Source organism: Kwoniella dendrophila, chromosome 9 (genome assembly GCF_036810415.1).
Source record: "Kwoniella dendrophila CBS 6074 chromosome 9, complete sequence".
Classification (NCBI taxonomy): Eukaryota; Fungi; Basidiomycota; class Tremellomycetes; order Tremellales; family Cryptococcaceae; genus Kwoniella; species Kwoniella dendrophila.
The window spans coordinates 837,963-860,316 of NC_089484.1; the positions used below are offsets into that span (position 1 = coordinate 837,963).

The 22,354-nt window shown below is 38.4% G+C and overlaps 9 protein-coding genes across 9 annotated transcripts; 3 read left to right on the top strand and 6 right to left on the bottom strand.

Moving 5' to 3' along the window:
* Positions 1–270: 270 nt before the first annotated feature.
* L201_006723 (uncharacterized protein) lies at positions 271–1,736 on the top strand (the record flags this gene model as incomplete). The annotated part of the gene is made up of 10 exons (XM_066222441.1): positions 271–308; positions 495–522; positions 581–605; positions 688–726; positions 789–838; positions 919–996; positions 1,070–1,133; positions 1,199–1,319; positions 1,391–1,475; positions 1,653–1,736. 10 exons carry the CDS (start codon positions 271–273, stop codon positions 1,734–1,736), a joined length of 612 nt encoding a protein of 203 aa, XP_066078538.1.
* Positions 1,737–2,242: 506 nt separating this feature from the next.
* L201_006724 (uncharacterized protein) lies at positions 2,243–4,369 on the bottom strand (the record flags this gene model as incomplete). The annotated part of the gene is made up of 8 exons (XM_066222442.1): positions 2,243–2,356; positions 2,431–2,543; positions 2,620–2,738; positions 2,826–3,134; positions 3,214–3,449; positions 3,526–3,835; positions 3,906–4,090; positions 4,181–4,369. The coding sequence occupies 8 exons, from the start codon at positions 4,367–4,369 to the stop codon at positions 2,243–2,245; spliced, it is 1,575 nt and encodes a 524-aa protein (XP_066078539.1).
* A 1,979-nt stretch (positions 4,370–6,348) lies between these two features.
* L201_006725 (uncharacterized protein) lies at positions 6,349–7,528 on the bottom strand (the record flags this gene model as incomplete). Its single annotated transcript, XM_066222443.1, has 6 exons — positions 6,349–6,457; positions 6,538–6,849; positions 6,939–6,969; positions 7,081–7,148; positions 7,255–7,375; positions 7,453–7,528. 6 exons carry the CDS (start codon positions 7,526–7,528, stop codon positions 6,349–6,351), a joined length of 717 nt encoding a protein of 238 aa, XP_066078540.1.
* An 877-nt stretch (positions 7,529–8,405) lies between these two features.
* L201_006726 (uncharacterized protein) lies at positions 8,406–9,595 on the bottom strand (the record flags this gene model as incomplete). Its single annotated transcript, XM_066222444.1, has 5 exons — positions 8,406–8,523; positions 8,589–8,873; positions 8,956–9,168; positions 9,300–9,420; positions 9,484–9,595. The coding sequence occupies 5 exons, from the start codon at positions 9,593–9,595 to the stop codon at positions 8,406–8,408; spliced, it is 849 nt and encodes a 282-aa protein (XP_066078541.1).
* Positions 9,596–10,163: 568 nt separating this feature from the next.
* On the bottom strand, positions 10,164–12,791 carry L201_006727 (uncharacterized protein; the record flags this gene model as incomplete). The annotated part of the gene is made up of 7 exons (XM_066222445.1): positions 10,164–11,124; positions 11,188–11,529; positions 11,611–11,877; positions 11,933–11,992; positions 12,082–12,515; positions 12,583–12,617; positions 12,695–12,791. 7 exons carry the CDS (start codon positions 12,789–12,791, stop codon positions 10,164–10,166), a joined length of 2,196 nt encoding a protein of 731 aa, XP_066078542.1.
* Positions 12,792–13,439: 648 nt separating this feature from the next.
* On the top strand, positions 13,440–15,219 carry L201_006728 (uncharacterized protein; the record flags this gene model as incomplete). Its single annotated transcript, XM_066222446.1, has 2 exons — positions 13,440–13,470; positions 13,532–15,219. The coding sequence occupies 2 exons, from the start codon at positions 13,440–13,442 to the stop codon at positions 15,217–15,219; spliced, it is 1,719 nt and encodes a 572-aa protein (XP_066078543.1).
* Positions 15,220–15,575: 356 nt separating this feature from the next.
* Positions 15,576–16,839, bottom strand: L201_006729 (uncharacterized protein; the record flags this gene model as incomplete). The annotated part of the gene is made up of 5 exons (XM_066222447.1): positions 15,576–15,983; positions 16,117–16,241; positions 16,346–16,426; positions 16,527–16,554; positions 16,633–16,839. 5 exons carry the CDS (start codon positions 16,837–16,839, stop codon positions 15,576–15,578), a joined length of 849 nt encoding a protein of 282 aa, XP_066078544.1.
* Positions 16,840–17,458: 619 nt separating this feature from the next.
* L201_006730 (uncharacterized protein) lies at positions 17,459–19,827 on the bottom strand (the record flags this gene model as incomplete). Its single annotated transcript, XM_066222448.1, has 8 exons — positions 17,459–17,733; positions 17,793–17,850; positions 17,916–18,063; positions 18,146–18,534; positions 18,645–18,705; positions 18,775–18,976; positions 19,053–19,238; positions 19,374–19,827. The coding sequence occupies 8 exons, from the start codon at positions 19,825–19,827 to the stop codon at positions 17,459–17,461; spliced, it is 1,773 nt and encodes a 590-aa protein (XP_066078545.1).
* A 1,099-nt stretch (positions 19,828–20,926) lies between these two features.
* On the top strand, positions 20,927–22,327 carry L201_006731 (uncharacterized protein; the record flags this gene model as incomplete). Its single annotated transcript, XM_066222449.1, has 1 exon — positions 20,927–22,327. One exon carries the CDS (start codon positions 20,927–20,929, stop codon positions 22,325–22,327), a length of 1,401 nt encoding a protein of 466 aa, XP_066078546.1.
* Positions 22,328–22,354: the final 27 nt, after the last annotated feature.

Consider the following 22,354-nt stretch of genomic DNA (forward strand, 5'->3'; position numbering starts at 1 on the left):
ACTGTTTCAACAGGAACTCCACCCTTAATATCCCATTTTCGATCACACAGCCGCATGACCGACAATCTCAAGCGAAGAATACAATCACCCATCGCCAGACATACAGTCTGTTATGATCTATGAATAGCATACCGAGAGAAACTCCTCGGAAGAAATCGAATTTCACTATTCTATGTTTCGATAGTATATAAGGACGGCAACCTGGAAGAAGCCCAAGAATTGTTTTCGATATCCCACGTTGAATATAACAAAGATACGGCTTTTATCGCCATGTCAAAGCATCCTAGAATAGCTATTATCGGAGCTGGGTAAGCTTAAATTTGATTTACACCATCGTCCTGAAGCTGATAAACATCGTTATTGGACAAATTTGGTGGAATATCTCTAGCTTTGGCTTTGCAGAAGAAAGGTATAGAGGATGTCACAGTCAGTCGTATGATCTAATATAAATCGGAGACAACGATCTTGAAATGCTAAAAGATAGTTTCCAATAGATATATGAAAGAGAATCAGGTGCAGGAGGTAAGCCAGTCTCTCCATGGGTGGGGTATAATTGACGGCTGACTAAAACGATTTATAGGCTTTTGGTACCAAAATCGATACCCGTATGTCGAACTGTGCTCGAGATGTAGAATGTGTATTGGATATATCAACTGATAAGTTTTTTCTTTTTATCGATAATCCTAGTGGTTGTCGTTGATTCTGACGGAATTTCAATTGAAAATGGTGAGTCTGATTTGTATTATTTATAATCGAAAACTCCTTCCCGCTGATCACGATCATTACAGGAAAGAAATATCAAGCGGATTATATTGTTCTAGCCACAGGTTTTGATACTGTTAGTTATCTTTCTATTCTTGTGCAAACAGAATAACCGTGACGTTATGGAAAATGCTAATGGTAGACACTGAAAAACAGGCTGCTAGTCTAGAAAGAGAAGGCAGAGATGGCAATATGATGAGAGGGAAGAAGGATCATCTGAGATATTATCACGGTGTGAGTATAGATCCATCTTCCGAGTAGCTACAGATGCTGTTAGAATAGAATGCTAACAATCCCTCATACATAGATCGCTATACCTGGTTTCCCAAACTTCTTCAGCTTACAAGGCAATAATAGTACACCTGGACACTGTGAGTACTATCTCATCGTAATGCGATCATCAATAGGTAGATGCTCAACATGGATATGATCGTAGTCAGTGCGTTGTTCCAACTTGAAACACAAGCAACTTATATAGCTTCGATGCTTTCTCAATCACTCACAGAAGGTGATGCAGTAATCGAAGTTAATGCAAAAGCTACTGAGAATTACAATCAGTAAGTCTCGATACAAGGATCAAGACCCATTATCCATCGCTCTAACAGTCTAAATTTGCAATCGACTATAGGTGGATCGATGACGGGATCAGTAAAACCGTTTGGAACGACAAGGAAAGTTGGTTCCATGCTGACGGAGGGAAAGGCAGAGTTTTTGTAAGTTGTACATTTAAGTCGTCTCCCATATATACCACCTTGTGTCAAATCATCTTTCGTATACACAGTCTATTTACACGTACACACTTTCTCTATCGACTGAATATTTACTGCAAATCTATGGGTACTCTACAATATGCTTCATACTGACAATGCTAACTTCTTGTAATTTGCTAGACACATTGGCCTGGTCCTGCTACTTTGTACTGGTGGATCAATAGAAAAATCGATCGGAATGATTGGATATTTACAAAAGCTTAGACTCATAGAAACATAGATAATAGAACAAATCTGTCCTCTTGTAACTTTGTGAGCATGGTGTACATTCATGAAACAGAATATTGGGTTATGTGATCCAAGACCCAGCTGCTCGACTGCTCGAAAAATGGAAAACAATAAAGGAGTTAATTCATGCAAATGTATACAATAACTAGAAAGGCTTTAACATTCGACATTGGTTACTGTATCTACTTTATTGAAGAAAAAAGGATATGGATACCTTCTTTACTCTTACAGACGAATGTTCCGACATGATACAATGGTACTGAAGGCGCATACGCCAAGACCTCAACAAACGATTTTTTTCCATCCAAACTGACTCTTTTCTCTTCGACAAATAAGCCTAAACTTTAGACGACTATGTGTTTTGTGTGTGCGCTCTTAGGTAATTGTACATCTTATAAGACGTATCTAAGGTAGGAAAAGAAGAAAGAAATGGTAAGCCTCATTTTATTTAGAATGTTTGGTCATATAAGCGTATCGCTAACTTACCTGAAATGGATGTTTTCATTTTCACTCATACCTTTCATACCGTTATCAGCGGCAGCTACAGGATCGGCGGGACCGTATTTCTTATCTCTAACTTTGTTATCTCTCCACATCTGTTTCGTTATAAGAAACTTAAGATCAGCCTCCTCGATTCAACCTTCCAACTTTGTATCGATTTGACACTCACGTAAACCCAAAGACAACCATGACAGATAGTTTTAAGAATGTAACCAGCCATCATACAATAAGCGGCAGTTTGGTATCTTGGTGCTTCACTCTCTAAAGCGGTCAAAGGACCAACTATATTCAATAATACATGTCAGTATGTCTAAACTTGATTAGAGCTTTAAGGAATTGGGTATTAGATGAGACTTACCAATGTTACCAACACAGTAAGCTACGAAGATACAAGATGAAGTTACAACTCTTTTAGAGTAAGCACCGATGTTTGAAGAGACCATAACTAAACCGATGGTGAAACCGATTGATTGGGTGCTGTGATGATAATAATAATAGTAAGGAATATCATATTAGCTCGAAATCATACTAGGGTATTGTACAGATATGAATACAAATACTCACTTTACCAACCAGAAACCGATAAGTCTAGCCCAAGTATAATGTTTGGTGAAAGGTAAGAAAGACATCATTGCTGTACCCATGACACAGATCAAGTTACCAATTGTCATCATTAGTAATCTTGTGTTTGCCCATCTTGTTGCAACTAAACCAGCGATCAATAATGAAATAACTTGTAATGATCTACCTGCACAATCTAATAATGCTGCATTGAAGGTTGAATATCCTAATCCTTTGATAATGGTACCGGAGAAATTGGTAAGTACACCATTGGGTACTGATGAACCGAACATTGCAATTGACAAGAACCAACTAGAGAAGAGAACATCAAGTTCAGCATGGAATCGATGAGGAACCGATTTGTGGTGAAGCTCAAACCGCAGAAACTCACGTTTTAGGATCTTTTAAAGCTTGGAAACCGTGAGTCCAGTTAAAGTTGGTGGTTTTCAAACCGACACCAGATTGGGCAACTCTGTTGACAGCAGCTGGTCTATCTTCTTTTTTGATCCATTTGGCTGTACTTGGTCCATCAGCAAGGAAGAAGTATAAACAGATACCAAGAGCCATTGTGATTGAACCGAGGATGTAGAAAATCAATTTCCATCTTGGTGTTGGGTGATCGTCCATCTAGAGAAGGTATGAGATCACTAAATTAGTCAAGTATTCCTGTTTATTATGGTCGAGTTTCTCTAAGTTGACTCACCTTTGAAATACCAGCAGCCATCAAAGAACCAATCATACCTCCCCAACCAACAGCAGAATACCAAATGGTTTGTCTTAAAGGAATTTCATCACGTTTATACCACCAACCAGTCATTAATGATAAACCTGGTGTAACAGCAGCTTCAAATACACCTAAAAAGAATCTAGTTACCATAACATGGGTAAAGTTTTTTGACCAAACCATAACTAATACAGTGAAACCCCAAATGAATGCTGATGCACCTAATACTTTTCCTGCGTGTAATCTACCTAAGGCATAAGACCATCCTGGTTGAGCAACCATGTATCCACTACGGGTTAACAAGGGAGTTTAGCATGAATATATCTAGCTCTCCACAAAGGGAGAAATAAAACACTTACATATAGAAAATAGCAGCACCAAGTGAATATTGATTACCTTTCATACCCATAGCTTTTTCCATACCGAAAACTTTAGCATAATTCAATGCAGTTTTATCTAAATATTGCAAAGTTTGAGTAATCAAGAAAAGAGGTAATAAGAGTAAATCGATTCTGACTCTGATTCGTTTATTTTGTTCAGGTGTCTGTGTACCATAAAATATAGTCAGTTTCAGTCGCAGGCAAGTAATGATCAAGAATGATGAGAGCTGATGCTAAGAGCTAATCAAACTTACAATTTCACCCATAGATTTGGATTGTTCATAAGCTGCTAAACCGACATTGGGCCCTTCATCATCTTCACTGATGGTTTGAGGTACATTGACAGCTGCGTGATCGATATGTTTGACATCACCTTTCTCGGCATCTGTAGTCCATTCAGACGAGTCGGTTTGTTGTCTTTCAAGTGTTGGTAGAGTAGACATGGTGAATTATTGATTGAATCTTATCAGATCGATGTATTTGGAGATAAAACTCTAGATATTCTCAGTTGTATAGCCACAAAGCTCAACTGTATTGCTTGTGAGATGGGGAAAGGGGAAGTCCCCTTGGGTCCCCAAGTTATAGTCCTTTTATAGCTTTTTCCATCTCACTAGTGGTGTTAGCGTTGACTTGACTTTTTCGCTTATCCTGATCATGATTCTTAGTTGAATCTTTCATTCTGAATCAGATTGACTCTTCCGATATGAGCAAGATTAAATCCCTATTCTTTCCGAGAAAGATTCAATCCAGATCAAGCACAATGCCCTGTTCTTTGTTAATTTCGAATGCCAAGGCAAACAGGTTTATATCAGGAACTCTAAATGTTTTCGAATAGTTCAGATTAATTCGACATGAACGGATGTTCTTTGAGGTGTTATTGAAAGAATCGGATAGGTCCCCCACATTTGTACCTCATATTTGAAGGATCATACAGTGAAAATAAATTGATGCCCCGCAAACACAGATAGGCATAATCGGATTCCTGCAAATTGATTTCGAATATCTTTCAAGCACATATGAAGCATGACTCTTTTCTGTTGAATATCACTCGATAATTTCGAATTTTTTCTTTTTGATTCACGCTGGTACAGTTTCAAAGCGGATAAACTGATAGAAATTACGGTACTGTACCTGTAAGTCCCTTTTTATGTTCTATGATCGAAGCCACTTGGTAAAAAGCAAGAAAGATCAGTAGTCATACCGCAATGCTCGGAAGAGGAGAGAAAGAAGTCAGTTGTAAGAAACCTCGGTGACTTACAAGAGGTACTCTGTGGAAAACCATTGATTCCAGTGATCATCGTTCTACCTTGTTAGGCACAAAGTACAGGAAAGATCTCAAAAATAACGTAACTTGCATTTCTTGGCATTACTTTTTCGATCATACCGGCGCCGGCGGTTTGTGCCGATTTTCCCATAATTGTATGGGGTCAACCAATTAGAACGTTGCGATAAGAATCGTCAAGATCGTTTAATTTGATAATTTAATGGCATTATATCACAGGAACGAGCCGAAAGCGACTTTAACCCAGAAAATTCGAAAAAAAAAGAACAAAATCGTCGACGATTCACCCGCGTTAACCGCCATCAACCAGTTAAAGGAGCATATTTGTTCTTGGCAAATGTCGTAATGTTATTTTATGCCTTCAAATGCCGCTAACCTGTTTCCTATGTATCATGCAAGAAAACCTATTCCGTCAACATTTGATTCATTTGCATTGGCGAGAATACTGTTGACGGACCTCGTAATGACTCTTATATGCTGTGTGTGCGGGGTAGGCAGGAATGCCGATCAAAAGCGTACCCGTCGTAAAGGCGGTTGATCAAGCCTCGGCGAAGTGATATTTTTGTCAAGCAGAGAGAAAGCAGGTGAAGCCCCGTTGATTCTGATGTTAGATGGCGGGGCTCTGTATGGGGCAGAAGCTATCAGAGCAAGGTGCGAAACAGCAATTGGGAAAAGTCCGTACTTCACGGGGATTTGTTCTGCTTTCCCAGGAAACAAGGGCACAGAATCCCGTAATTTCCTTGAACTGGATTTTAATGCCTTCGTTTCAATCGGTGACAAATCATACACCGTTCTTTGTAAATCATAATATTCGATAAAACTAATCATGCGTTACCATGAGCTTCAGTATGCCGACACACGTTGATCATCGTCAACCAACCCCAACACTTGTATTATTACATTTATTTAGTACCGGCAAGAATCAGAACAACATCAAAATAAGTGCGACACATTCGTTGATGAGCATGATTTCTGCATGATCGAATTTAAGAAGAATATAAAAAGTAGTATCATAATGTCCCGAAAGATAAGCAAGGAAAGATCAAGATCAAGATCAAGATGAATATAAATGCAATGAATTTTAGCAATAATATCGATCAAGATGACGAGGATAGTTTTTGTTTGTTTTTCCCAGAAAGACTAAGCGAAAAGTTTGAAAAGGTAGTAACCTGCTAAACCAACAAGAGCGATTTGACCTTGAAATTCAGGAACAAGGTTTTGAGCTGCACTGGTAGCGTTTGTAGCGGATCTACAGTGAGTAAGGGATGTATATTAGCATTGAATCAGTTTATACTATACGAACTCGGTGACGTTGTACTGTATACTTACGCAGAAGCGCTTGATATAGCGGAAGATGATACTGAAGATGCAATTGAAGAGCTTGCAGTAGTAGACGGACCGACGGTAGCAGTTGTAGTTGGTGTAATGGTAGAAGATGTTATAGCGGCAGTCGAGTTAGCGGAGAAGGCAGGGATAGTCACAGAAGTGGAATTGGCGACACCGGCAGCAGTGTCAGTATTGGTTGCTGGTCCGTCTGTTGCGGAGGATGTAGCTGCAGCTGCACCCTCTGCTGTAGTAGGTGTAACAGCTGAAGGGTCTGATGGAGTTACGGTGTTTTCTGGTAATTCGTCACATGAAATACTGAATGTCAAATAACAAGTATTAGGCAAAATCAGCACAACATTTTCGATCAATGAATACCCTATCGCTCATGTCTATCCAGAACTTACGGATTTCCGTTGAACGAAGCGTAATCAACATCTAGCCAAATATGATTCTTGATAAAATTGAATTTATTAGTATTCCAAATTGTAAGTTGATGTTTACCCCATTCTAAACCTTGTGAACCATAAAGAACAGCTTGAATTTAACCTTCTTTAGAAAATCCATCTTGAAATTCTGGGTTACCATTATCGATTGAGACAGCATAAAGACCGTGGCTAAGTTGTGAAAGATTCAGAGTCAGTTGCGTGGATGAATATACCGTGAATTATACTGTATAACCAAAATGATGCTGCTCGTCATTACTGAATGACTTGGACTCACTTGTCTCTTTTAGCACCGTAAACATTGATATCTCCACCTTCCCAACAGATCCTACTCCATGCAAGATGTACGGTAGTAGTATGGAATGTAGCTTCGTAATACTTGGGAGTGGACAAATCGTCTAAGATGTATATGAACAAGATGATTAATTATTAATTTCATGACAGGGTGTTGAAAGATGTGAGTATGAGCACTGACCTTTATGATCTACACCCCAATTATCACCACCATATTGAATCAAGTCAGAAGCATCATCGAGTTTGTAGTCACCCATCCTGGTATAAAGTATAAGATCTTAAAAGAACGTAAGTTTTTGGTTTAGTTTGGAGTTAAGGTAGAGGGTCGAGAAATTATAATTGAGAAAGAGATCAAGTCTGGGGGAAAAGAATCTTTTAGGGAATTGGTTATACTTTATATCATTCATTCGTTACACCAAGTCTTCACATACTGGACGGCTCCATCACTCTCCCATCTCACGGTGGGAAATTCATACAGTCTCATGTTGTGTGATGCCAAATGACCTACTTTATAAAGACGCCACAAGATGATCCGAGCGGCACACATAATAATCCTTTCCAACGCGTAACAAACTCGAATTGTTGTGTATGCATTTAGTTGTGTATATGTGAATGAACCATCATAGATTCTTACATTGCGCAGGTATAGTACCATGAATATTACAATCCGATCACATGTCTGCACACACAAACATCGTTTCATACACAGTAGTAATCAGTGGCCCTTTGCGCTCGATTGTGTGTTGTAAAGGTATCTTTATTGAGGTACAGGCACGATCAGTTCGACAGTTTTGGTAAGGAGGTCTAAGCGATGACTTTGAATCATCTCCATCATCCCCGAACACGACATTACGGTGATCAGAGGTCAATCCGAGTAGGACAGAGTACAGTACATCATTACTGACTGTACGCCTATTTACATATGGAGAGATTCGAAAACGGAAAACTATAATAACTATAAAATGTTTAAAGCTCACAGAGCATCCTGAAAATAAAGAGTATGTAACACACAAACAATTGTCCGAATATATCTTAAGGGAAAAAAAAGGGGGAAGTACAATCACAAACGAATGATATGTACAAAGGATGGAAAATGTTGATTGTCCTTTCGCCAAGGCATTTCTGCTTAAAAGCCTAGAAGAGTAGACGGAGACAGTATATACCCATCAAACCAATCAAAGCTAATTGACTCTCCATACCTGGTTGAAGGTATAAAGCACCACTTGTACTTTCCGTTGAAGTAGCATTGGAGCTACAATACATATTGCGAAATCAGCATTATTCACGTACGATGTTCCCTAAGACTACTGAACTTACCCAGAAGGAGAAATTGAAGATGAACTCATCGTTACAGTCGTAGTTGGACTTATAGCAGATGTTGAACTTAATAATGTTGCTGAACTGTTACCTGAAGCCAAAGGTGCCTTTGTCAGTGTTGCCGATGTTGCGTTATTGGCTGTTGTATTGTTCACACCGCCTGTTGTACTAGCAGTGGCATTACCGGTATATGTGGAGTTAATGGAAGTCGGTGTTGTTGTTATTGCTGGTGCAATGGTAGAAGATGGAATTACAGTGTTCTCAGGTAAATCTTTACAATCGATTCTGAGAGTGAATATCAAATATCAGATATACAGATTCGATCTTTAGATAAACTCATAACCATAACGTATGAAGATGAACTTACGGCCACCCATCAATTTCAGCATAATCAATATCAAACCAAATATTACTTTTTACAGTCATATTTGTTTTTGGCATATTTGTTAAAACGATTTGATGATTACCCCAACCTAGTTCTTGAGTTTTGATCAAAGATGCTTGAATTTGATCTGTTTCACTAAATCCTGATAACCATTGTAATTCACCATTATCAATTACTACTGTATATAAACCGTGACTACATGTAATGAAAATCACGAGATTTCCTGGTTAGCTAAAATTCGTTTCGGTATGATGAGCTTGAAAGCGATACAGTAGAGCGTATTTCTGCCATAGTGTCTACGGAGTATACAATGTATATTCACTCACTTCTTCCTTTTACCACCGAAAACTTCAATATTCATTCCTGTCCAACATAATCTAGCCCATGCTTTATGTACAGTAGTACTGTAAAATGTACCTCCATGATAATCTCCTCTAAGCGGATCATCTATAAGGGACCGAAATCAGTGTAACTCGATGATTTACTTTTCTCAATCATGTTCCTACTCACCGGTATGATTGGTTCCCCAAGTATCACCACCGTATTGCCAGTTGACATCACAATCATCGAGAGTTGTATGTGGTGGAGCATCGTTGTTGTTGTCGTTGTTGTCATTTGACATGTTGTTGAACTGATTCTGTGTGGAGGAAATTGTTTAGTAGAGTGAGGATGAACAAGGTTTAGAAAAGGCTCAGAATTATCGTGATGGATCGACAGTCTCTGAATGAACAAAACTTTTATATCTTTCTATTGCTCAGTCCGCGTAGCATCTATATTTCCAGGAGTAAAACTCAATTCACCCATCATTCAATAATCATCCCTTTGTTAATATCCTTTCGATTAGGGTCAATCTCATACGATCCTTTGTTAGTCTAGACACATGAGAAGATACTGTTAGCTGCCTTTGAGACGTTCAAAAGCAAATGTGTTTTGATTCCAACTTGAATTTACTCATCGTTGTTTCTATTGATCTCTTCAAAAAGGAGTTATATCGAAACCAGTCCGATCCAGGCCCATTCTGTAAATCATCTATCTAATTTCCAAAGTGGAAAGCTAGTATAACCTTAATGTTTCGCGCATCCCAACACATTCTTGGCGATCTGGGAGCAATCTATCTCATGTATCGCCTTTGAAAGTGACCGTATCCACTTGACCATCCTAATTATGCATGATGCACCTATTATCTATAATCAACTAAGATCAATCTCATCCATTCCTCCTTCATCACCCTCTTCGACTAATGCTGGCGTATTTGACCCTGTTCCAGGATTAGACGACAGTGGAGTTGCTCCCGAAGCATTTGATGCCTTCTTCTTCTTGTTTTTCTTTTTCCTGTTTTTACTTGTAGTTGCTGCCGATGACTCTTCTTTAGATCCAGAAGCTGGTTCAGGAGTTACAGCTTCCGATCGTTCTTTTTGCGTTTCCTCTTTTTCTTCTTTACTGGTGCTGGGCAGTGTAATAGGTAAAGCAGTTGCAGGTACAGCTTTATCTTCTACTCTTTCTAATCTAGGTTCTTCAGAAGCTTTGATGATTGGACTTTCTACTTTTTCCGTTTCCGGAGCTACTTCTGAAGCGGGAGCAGAAACCTCTTCTACAGGTTCGGGTGTTTTGGCTATAGCATTTTCGAAGTTAGCTATAGCTTCGTCGATTGTTGATGCTTGTGTTTTTGCTGTAGTGGGAGAAGCGGGTTCTTCAGTGATCACTGGCGGTGGACCGGAATTACTTGATGGTTGTGCTATCTCGGCAGGTTCTTCAATAATGGCTGACTCCTCTTTTGTCTCTTCTGTCGGTGTTCTTTCTTCAGATATTCTTGACTCTGCTGTTTCTTGGGTAGTCTTTGTTGAGATAGCATCGATGGGTTGCCCTTCAGATGTTCCTGCTGCTGTGGAGGCATGTTCGGGGATAGCATCTACCACAGGACCACTAGTAGTTGGATCTACAGCAGCTTGTACGGATGGCTGAATTGGCACGTCCCTCCCACTTATTGGTGCAGAAGCAGGTTGTTCAGATTCCTTTGGTATTTCCTGTATTGACGGAACAGCCGGGGCGGTTTGTCTTCTTGACGGGGATGCTGAACGACGAGTATCGCGTTCGGTGGGAGATTGAGATGGGGAATTGGATACGCTTCCAGAAAGAGGGAATTTAAATCCACTAATTGAAAGATCAGTCAATCAAACCATTCAGAGATAGTGGGAGGAAGATGAAGCAACTCACCGATCTAATTTACCATCAGCTTCAGGTTTAGGACTTCTTGGTCTGTCGACATCGACATCTAAACTCATTTCTCTACTTCGTCTACCTTCCATTGAATTATTTCTTAACATATTTGGTTTAGTTGATGATGCATGCATACTCATTCTAGCGATAGTTTCTGGACTTGGTGATCTTCGTATCTCTTCTGGACGCTCATGATGATGTGGCGATGTAGGTGATGAAGATGTAAATGGTAATGATGATCTCTTTTGTGGAGATGGTCTTCGGAACGGAGCAGGATCGGATGTCGTAGTTGTAGCTTGAGGTAAAGAAGGTAATAAGTAGTTGGATATAGGGACGAGTCTGTTCCAGAAACGAGTATCAGTCAGATGTAGAATCACCCATAATTACCTGTCTTCGCGATTTTTGGTAAGCTTTACTCACTTTCTTTCGCCTGCAACAGCCATCAACCACCCTGGACCGACAACAGGTAAATTCATTCTAGTTGCTTCTTGATATTCAGGATCTATCTGTCCTCCTCTACCAGAATCATCTCCACCTACTATAGGTGTAGTACATACGAAATGCGTGGTGTCTAATGCGACTGTAGGAGATTCTCTTGCACCGATCTGCTGAAGACTTTCCCTAAGCTGTGAGAGGAGTTGAGGAGGATGTATAGGTCCGAAATGAATGAGTAAACCGGTAAGATTACTAGAAGGAAACGTATAAGCTGAATTATTCCAGTTTGTAAAAGTATTTAGCTTACTCCATAGTATGTGTTCGTACTCTAATCAAATTTGAAGGATATGTTCCAGCTGTAGTTTTTCTACTCTCGTTAGATTTGTTTATCAGCTTTTTATCATAAAGCGAAAAAAGAAATATAATATAAAGTAGATAACAGAGGTTTAAACTTACAAAACAAGTTGAAAAGTATATTCTTCACCTGATTGTAAACCACCAGTTTTCCATTCATTTTTTTGATTTTGATTTTGATTTTGATTTTTCGTTGTATCACCAACTCTACCCCATCTTTGACCATTTCTAAACATTTCTAAGGATCTAAAATTTGATGAACCTAAATTAATTTTTTCCCATTCAACACAAACTGAAGTTTGAGTTACATTTCTTAATTTTAATATAGGTTTTAAAGGTTTTTTTGAAAATGATTCAATTATATTTGATTGTAAAAATTTAAAATCATTTAAAGATTTAAATTCAGCTTCAATATCTCTTGATACAGTTATAGTTAAAATTGATCCTGGACCTAAAGGTGGTGTACCTGGTGAAGGTGTAGGTAATAATAAAGATGGAAATTCAAGTAAATGTGCATTAGGTCCAAGTAATATTGCCTATAAGTATTTGCAAATCAGCTTCTTGCGACTTATCGACCACTGCTAAGCTGCAAGCTGAACTTACCATTCCTGCGTCAAGTTTTCCCAAGGTAAAGGTGACTGAGAGAAGAAGACATCATTAGATGTTAATACTTTGGATATGTGGTGTTCATGATAATCAAAATAGATCAACTTACATTTCTCCATTTTGTTTTTGCCAAGATGCTTTGGATGATTTCCCTTCTGTAACGCATGTTGACTGGATGGACCACCAGTTGAAGATGGACTGGACATGACGGTTTAAGTCCTTGTTTGACGCAACGGAGCTCGAGGCGACCAGCTTCTCTTCGACAAGGTGAATCGGTAACGACGGTATCTGTGTTAGAATATAACTAAAGATAGGATGAACTTAGCATTGATTACATATATCTATATATCTATATAATGGCTTGTATTAAACATTCCGTTGCACTGCACAGATCATATTCATCGATGACAACAATGACAATTGGGATAACGTTGAGACGCGACTGACGCCATGTGATGACCACGCGATGTAAGCGTACTTTAGTGGCAGAAAGCAGCGTTCAGTAGCTGGAGGTTGCAAATCCTTTGATTGACTTCTATAACCTTTGATGCATATCATCCTGTTATACCTTGATACATGTTTAGAATGAAGATATAATACACAATATCTGTACAAAACATCATCAAGTCTTCAAAAATGCAAATGACGGATATGATACTAATTCTCATAAAATTAGTGTACTTTACTGTGTATACTATATTCTGATCATTCTGACCGCTTTTCTCTTCCCTCTCAGAAGTACAAAAACAAAAATCGAAAATAAAAATTGAAAATAAACAATAAAAAAATATAAGATAATAGCTAGTATCGCTGTGAAGCGAACTCATAACAAAATAGATAATTAATTTAAAAAGATGGCAGTAAGCGATGCAGTAAAAATTGCTGGTGAGTTTTCACCTCATTTAGTACTATATCAATAAGTTAACTGAGATAAGCTGCAATTTAGTCATTGTATCATCGCCAATCGTATTCTTTGCCCTGCTATTCCTAGGAGCATATTCATATAGAAGACATCATTCACCTGCCCATAAAAGTGCTTACAGTCATGACAATAGCCACAATATCGGTCAACCTTTTTCTCCTACTCAATCAGGTGAAAAAAAATTAAATGAAAGCCAAAAACAAAATGTTTTCGATAATTGTCAATCGTGTTCCCAAGATCGAAAACCCATCACACAGCCTAGAATCATCGTCACTTCCACTCCTAACACTGCTCATACATTTACGAAAGAGCTTCAGTGGGATGATAATGCTGATCGTCAGAGTGAAGTAAAACATGGTCAACCTCATTTCGAAGAGAAACAAATTTCAATTAGAAGAATTTCCAGTAATTCTTCCATGCCTGATACGATTACCAGAGTCAATTCATTTTGTTCCAGCTTGGGTCATGCTAATGCCTCTTCAGACGTTTTGGGAAATTATGCAGGACAGAGGCAATCTTCTATCGCTACTACTGATCAGCCATTAGATATCGATGATGTACTTATGTCATTAGCACCTAATGTAATCAACGTCGGTCAGAGGAGACCTTCAGTTTTGTCTGGAGGATCAGTATATACACAAGAATCAGATAAACTGTCAATACGTAAAATCAGTGCTGGAGGGAAAGAAGATTTGTTCAGTGTTGGTGGATCTTATGGAACCGCCGATCCAATAAAGTTTTCAACTCATTCAGCGCATACCATAGATAAACCTCATCCATTCTCTGCAGCAGCTCTCAACCGAAACTCGTACTTCCCTCGAACAGATTCTCACAATCAATTCCCTTTTATCCAAGTTCAAAAACCACCTAAAGCAACGATCAAACATAAATCCAAACCACGTCCCGAAATACTCAAAATACCTTCAGTAGATATACCTTCAACATCTACTATTTCATCAGATCGAACTTATGTTGGAAGTGATGATGCTTTGTTTATGCCTACTGCAACATCCATTAAAGCTATCAAATCAGCCACAACACCTAAGGGTGAGGTCAAGTATGATATTGAACCTGCTTTAGATACTTCCAGTTCATTCGGACATGAACCGTTACAACCATATGAAAAACCTAAATTTTTTGAAGAGAATTGGAATGGATTTAAAGGTAATGAAAGTGGTATTAAGAAGCAAGAAGATACACACTCTAAACAGGAAAACACTATAATCCCATATATTGAAATACCGATCTCACCTACAACCCCTGTCACAGCCGCAAAGCGACAAAAAGCAGGTTCAAGAAAAGGGACTCCATCAGCCGCTTTTGCTCGACTTAACTCCAGATCAGATAACAGTAAAGTGAAGACTGAAAAGAGTAAAGCTGATGAACCAAATTTGCAAGTGAACACGACAGGAGATAACAGTGATGACAAGCGATCATCCAAAAACCCAAATAGAATTACCTATTTAGCGGATACCGTGAAAGAAAACAAAGAGAAACAAGAGGAACAGAAAAGGTTATCTGCAATCAAACCATCTGAGACTCAAAAGCTCGAAATACCTCAAAGTGGTTTAACAAAGGGAACAAGTATAGTCAGTGAAAAGCCACCTACGTTAAGTCCTTTGCGGATGGAGCATGGTTTAGGAGTAGGTATACTTGTGGGTACATGTGAGAATGATCAAGTTGTAAATGATAGGGAGCCAAGAGCTGTATAATCATTATACATGACCGCTACTGTAGGTATCCTGATCTATATTACATACGAATTGTCCAGCGCAAAATTGAAAACATATATCTCTATATGTGTCTCCAATGTCCATCCATGATTATATTTGATTTACAACATCTATTTTGTTCTATGTATATTGTTCGTGTCGATTCATCTTAAGATTTCTATACCATTGCCATCCGTTCATTGTTGTATCCATTCATACATGATCCGAAAATTTATAATCCGTTGTAAAGTTTTACCATAATTGCAGGGATGGTAATTGCTCTGTACTAGTTCCTCGCAAGAGCCCGACTACGTGCTCACAGAAATGGGAGCAGGTAAAGTTTCTATTCTATGACCTTACGACCAAGCCATCTTAACTCCTACACCATCTTCACCACCTTGTTTCTTCAAAGATTCTTTTTTATTTTTAGCTTTATCAACTTTACTTTGTGCTTCTTCTAAATCTTTTTTAGATTCTTCTACATCTTCTTCAGAGACTTGTTCTCCATGTATTGAAAGATGTTGTTGTTGTTGATTGAATTGTTTATTTAATTTCAAAGAATCAGATTTAGCTTGTTCTAATAATATTTCAGCATTAGATAATAATTTGTTATTACGATTGTTTTGCCAAGATAAAAAAATATTCCAACATAATCCAACTGATTGTACAGTTAATAATCTATGTTGTTGTGGAATCAAACTAAAATTTATTATTTGTGTAGGTCCAAATACCATTACTGCTTTTTGCCATGTTGGGAACCAACCCTATATATATATATATAGTAAAAAATTAAGAAAAAAGTATTAGTAAAAAACAAAATTGAATTCATGTATGGTCTTCCGTGATCAACTTTTGACTCAGGAAGCGAAATGCACAGTGATAGTGACTCCAACTCACATGAGCTACCTTCTTCCTCACTTCATCTATCCTTTTACCTTCTAATAATCCTAAACAAGTTGGAAACATGAAAGTAACGAAAGGTGACCATAAACAAATATCTAATGCTAATCTAGCAGCAATTGCTAAAACGATAGTCAAATAATCAACTTTTAGCTCGAAGTTGATTCACCTATACTTCTTAAAGAGAAGAACAGGAATATAGTCTTCATGTATGATGAAAGCTTACTTTTGAATTTAGATCCTAAAGCTATACGTTCTATTGAATTCAACCAATAATGAGCTAAAGGTGCAAATATTGTAGATCCATCTGTAAACACAAAAACAACGATTTTAGCGTCCATCAATTTATGAGACGTATCATCTGATTTAATTTCAGACACTCAACAGCATGATGACAATTCACTTACATATCGATAATCTAGCTGTACGTATAGGCTATATTGATTGTCTATGCGTCAGAACTCATTTGCACAAGTCACATCTAAAGAGGATTTGAGGATGGGAAAAACTCACATCATACATTTCCTGTTCCTCTTCTCGTCCATCATTCGGCCGACTTATAATTGATTTGCCTTCTATACCAAACTGAGCAACTAAATCTGCTGATATATATAATACACCACTTTGAATCATCTTTGTCCTCAGTGGTTTTTGGCGTAAGGCTGTTGTATAGCTCAGCCATATCCTAGAAAAAAGTCCAGGTCTAGGTATCGCCGCCATTATTTTGGATGTATTTCGTTAATTTGATAAGATAGGATGAACTGAATTGAGTAGATTGTGATGCTGTTATCGACTGTCCATCTGTTTTTGGCGATGTGACTTGGCCATAAACGGAAGATTTAGTGTTATATGAACATATACACAGTATACACTATTGAGCTATATTGAGAAGCGTTCTCGGGCGCCAGATGTATTTGGCGTATTGATGAGTGGGTGAAGTGATATTGATTTATTCTCGACAACAAGCTATATATATATTAGTAATATATGTATATATGTTGGAAATCTATCAAATTTAAGCATCTTTTTCCAAAAATTCTTTGTTTTCACCATACCGATGACTCAATAATCGGAAAACGTCAGGCACGACCCAAAATATGACGGATGCATGTTACCGTTGGGTAGGTTCGGATATGTTGTCGGCAATGACCAACATATAATGAAGATATTTTGCAGTCACAAGCATCTATAACTAGTTTATTGAGGCTTTCGCAGCAGGGTTCATGATACTCATCAATTCATGGAAAAACATGCATACAAATAATCCGGAAAAACATCTATATTAATCTATTTTATTTGGTTCATTCTGATAACACCTTCTCTCACACAATCTACAATCTTAGAAGTATTTGATCTCCGGAGCGACTTTGAAACTAGCTCCGGTTTTTTCTTTGACTTCATCTACTGTATGACCTTCAGCAACCTCAATTAAAGTTAATCCACCTCCATTCTTCTTATTTCTATCAACATCGAAAACAGCTAAATCTGTGATAATTCTACTGACCACTGCTACACCAGTTAAAGGTAATGAACATGATTCAAGTACCTTAGGTTTACCGTATTTATCTACGTGGGTCGTAACTACGACAATCTTGGTACTATCTGGGTTTGAGACTGAAAAGAGCAAAAACAAATTAGCAAGTTGTCAGAATTATTTTGAAACATTAACTTACCTAAATCCATAGCACCTCCCATACCCTTAATGAGTTTACCTGGAATCATGTAGTTTGCCTATTACAGCGTTATAGTCAGTGATTGTAACAGTACATCCTACCGGTATCATCAATTATACTCACAAGATCACCATTGGCTGAAACTTCCATAGCACCAAGAATGGAGACATCTACATGACCACCTCTGATCATACCGAAAGATTCAGAAGAATCAAATACAGCTGCACCTGGTACAAGGGTAACGGTCTCTTTACCGGCGTTGATGATATCGCTATTTAAGGTAAATAGGACATATCAGTTTGATATCCAGCAATTTCCTAACTTTCTGTAAAAGCAGTGGTAGTCTGACTTACGCATCAACCTCATCTTCTAGAGGATAAGGACCCATACCTAAAATACCATTTTCAGATTGAATCCAAACTTTCTGACCTTCTGGTAAATAATTTGCCGCTAAAACTGGAATACCGACACCTAAATTAACATATGCACCATCATATAATTCTTTTGAAGCTCTTTTAGCAATTCTTTCTCTAGCTTCTTTAGCTTCTGCTAAAGCAGGTGTTAGGGATTCGGATTTATGTCCTTCATCACCTGAAGAAGGTGATACATTCTCTGATTGTTCTCTTGTGGTTTTAATTTCAATTTGTTTATCAACTGTTGCTGGTACAATTCGATCAACGTAAATACCAGGTAAATCAATATCCATTGAACCGATTTCTCCGATCTCAACGATGTTTTCGGCCTATGATCAATAATGTAAGAGCGAAAGATCAGCAAAGATTACTTTAGCAAAAGTCCCTCGGGATCAACATATATCGCTTGGGAAAGAGTCATAGAAACTCGAATACTCACCTCAACAATGGTCAATTTGGCAGCTTTAGCTACTAAAGGACCGAAAGCTTTGGTAGTGTATCTGTTTTATATACTCTATTTAGCCTCATGAATTACGCATACCGAGAAAAAGTTGTTCTGGCAAACTCACCTGAAGACACAATTACCAGCTCTATCAACTTTCCAAGCTCTAAGAATAGCTACATCACCATGAATAGCAGGTTCAAAGATATATTTATGACCATCAATTTCTCTGACCTCTTTCTTGACACCTTCTTGTACTACAGTTTGTTTACCATCTTCATCTTTTGGTGAGAATCTTCTTGGGATACCACCAGTTTCAATGAAAGTTCCTATATTTACCAAAGGGATACGTCAGTAAATGCCAGATGCAAAATGCGGAATACTTCGGTAAAACGAAAAACTCACCAACCCCACTTCGAGTATAAATACCTGGCATACCAGCACCTGCAGCCCTTAATCTTTCGGCAATTGTACCTTGTGGACTAAGCTCTAGAGCTATTTTACCATTAATATAATTGGCCATAAGACCTTTGTTCGTACCGAGATATGAAAGAATCATTCGTTGAATTTGACCTGAAGTGACCAATGGAGCTATCAAGAGTAGCGGACATCAGTTTGACAGGAACATGGTATACTATAAGCTCTCCTACAGGTAAAGATGCTCTACATCATTCTTTCAAATATACTAAAACCTATATACTGTTTCATAAAAACGGGATAACTCACATAAACCAGCACTACCTGCATTACCAGCATTATTACTAACAACCATTAAATCTTGTAAATCTTTTCTTTCTGTCATTGCTGTAATAATAGTTTCAGCTGTACCACATAAACCAAAACCTGCTGATAAAATTGTTGAACCTGATTTTATATCTTTTATAGCATGTTCAGCATCAATCCAAACTTTACCTTTTTTATGAGGTGTTATTCTACTTTCTGCATGATCACCTTTTGATGGAACTGATTTTAAATCATGTTTAGGTGTTGGATATGGTTCATGATAATAGTTTCTAATTTGTGTTTGAGATACTAATGATGATGATGCCTTTTGTACTGTTTGTCTAGCAAGGAATACCGATTTTGAAGCTGAAGAAACTCTAGTAGTAAGGCATCTACTACTGCTACTACCCGAACAAGCAGCGAATGTTTTTGAAGTTGATATTATATTTCTAATCATTTTTGTCTATGTTATCTAATGTATCTAGGGAGAGAAGAGAAAAGAAGAAAATGGTAGAAGAGAATATACGATTGGAGACTCCTTAAAAGAGAAAGATGGGGTCCCAGCAAGTATTGTAACTACAAACAGTCGTCTATATATCTAATATCTATGTATATGAACAAAAGAAATGACGATGAAGTCGACGTATGGAATGATAGTGGTATTATAAGTCCGGCGTTCTATGACCTCAACAAATATGTTTTCGACTTTTTTCTTTGGGCGATAACGTACTCATCCGTATCAACTCACCATACGCAAATACCCGCAACCAAATTCAGAGTTAAAAAGAAGAAACATCCGTATTCGTGCGCGGAATTTTAGCTGAAACCCCCGTATTCTTACGTGATTAGTCGTCTAAACCACGCGATCTGTAAAGAAGGCTCGCGGTGAAACCTCCATACAATATATAGGCATGATCAGAGAAACGGTTCGGTTTTAACTTTATACCGGTTAATGCATTTACCGAATCAATTCTGCTGAACGTCGGTGCAATATAACCGGTCTTAAGGGGGAAATAGACGCTGACGTGAATAGATCAAATCAATTTCATATTTATTTACCTACCACCCAGTAGCAATATATACGCCGATCACAGTGAGCATATCTGTTTGTTATCTTTACCAAATTGAGATTCATCTTTTGCGTAAGCGTTCTCTCGTAGTTGTTTCAAAACACCGAAGTAAATGTCTCTTCAAATGATCTGCGATTGCTGTGCAAGTTCCACAGATGTCGATCATCACGCAGTCATCTTTCATATAAAGGCAGCGCAAATTTAAATGACGCTTACGAGTTTGCGCACTGCGCTTTATCTGACATTTGAAAAAGATTAACTGCGAAAATGTAAGCGTCAAACGCTACAACAAGGTATAAATACTCCTCCTTTTTCTTGCTTGAATTTTCTGATTCTTCCAAGACAATTCGTCTTTACTTTCAAGTCGTATAAATACATACATACAAATATTCATATTGATAACCAAACCTCCTGTCACACATATTTCATTTTCTACACTTAACTTATAAATCGTACTAACAATTTACCATAACTCACCTTTCCACAATGCAACTTAATCACAACAATAATACTGATCAAGAAAAATTGATTCCATCTGAAACCAATCAAGATCAAAATCAAACTCAAGTTAAAGATATTCCTTCAGCTTCAAATTCTACCATTTCCGAAGGGTTTGAAGCAATTGAAACCGGTGAAAAAGATAAAGATATAGGTAAATTCACTCGATCTCATTCCCCAACTAATTCGATGTCTGATCCAAAACCGAACCCCAGGTTGAACAAAGCTAATGAGCCTCATCGTCGATTCCCTATCCTTAATTCCCATTATCATTACTATCACAATCACCAATATCATCACCTTCATTCCTTCCTTCATCTTCATGATCCCCAATTTATCCAATATCGTCCTTATCCGGATATGCGATCCATAGTCGATGCTATAGATAACCTGAGTATCTCATCATCAGACACAAATTCAAATAATGGAGTAAGTAACGATATCAAAGATCAACATAGACCTCCCCATTCAAGAAGACATAATCCACATGAGAGACATCATCATCATCACCAACATCTCCATCATCATGAACAATGCAGACCCTCATTTGGTCCACACAGAAGACACCATCATCACAGCTTCATGGATGATCCTAGATTGTCAATGCCTTTACCTTCTATGGATGGTATGAGAAGAGGTGGTTTTCCTTCTTTCCCTCCTTTTGGGCAATTGCATGGCGGCCCACCTGGGTTTGAGTTGCCACCACCTCATCAAGATGGCCCATTTGGGATGCCACCACCACCACCACCACCAATTGATTCCGGATCACAAGAATATGAGGCCGAATTTTTCGGTCCACCACCTCATCACGGTCGAGGTCGAGGAGGTATGAGAGGAAGATCACATGGACATCGATTTCCTTTCCCTCCACCGCCCCCAGGTAGGTCAGAGTCGCCACCTCATGATGGTCCACTTGGAGATTACCATGCTCATCACAGAGGACATCATGGTCCTCATTTTCACCATGAGCACATGAGAGGTGGGTTTGGTGGAAGAGGAGGTATGGGCGGTCGGGGTCGACCTATGTGTGGACCTCACATGAGACCACCTCCACATGAGAAACGTGCTAGACATTCTTCACCACCTGATGAGCGTGATGTCCCTCAACACCACTTCCATTATCATGGACACGGAGGTCCTCAACAAGGACGACCTGGTCGAGAAGGTATGCCTCCTCCTCCTCCCCCTCCATTTGGGAGAGATCGATCTCATCGTGGCTTTGATCACGAAAATCCTGATGGATATCAAATGGAATTCGATGGCCATCATGGACATCATCATTTCGGATTCCCGCCTCATGGGGGTAGAGGTGGATTTGGTAAAGCAAGAGGAAGAGGTGGATTCGGATTTGGATTTGAACATGGACGTTCAGCTCCTGTTTTTGCTTGAACATTCTGTGAAAATTTCGATACCCAA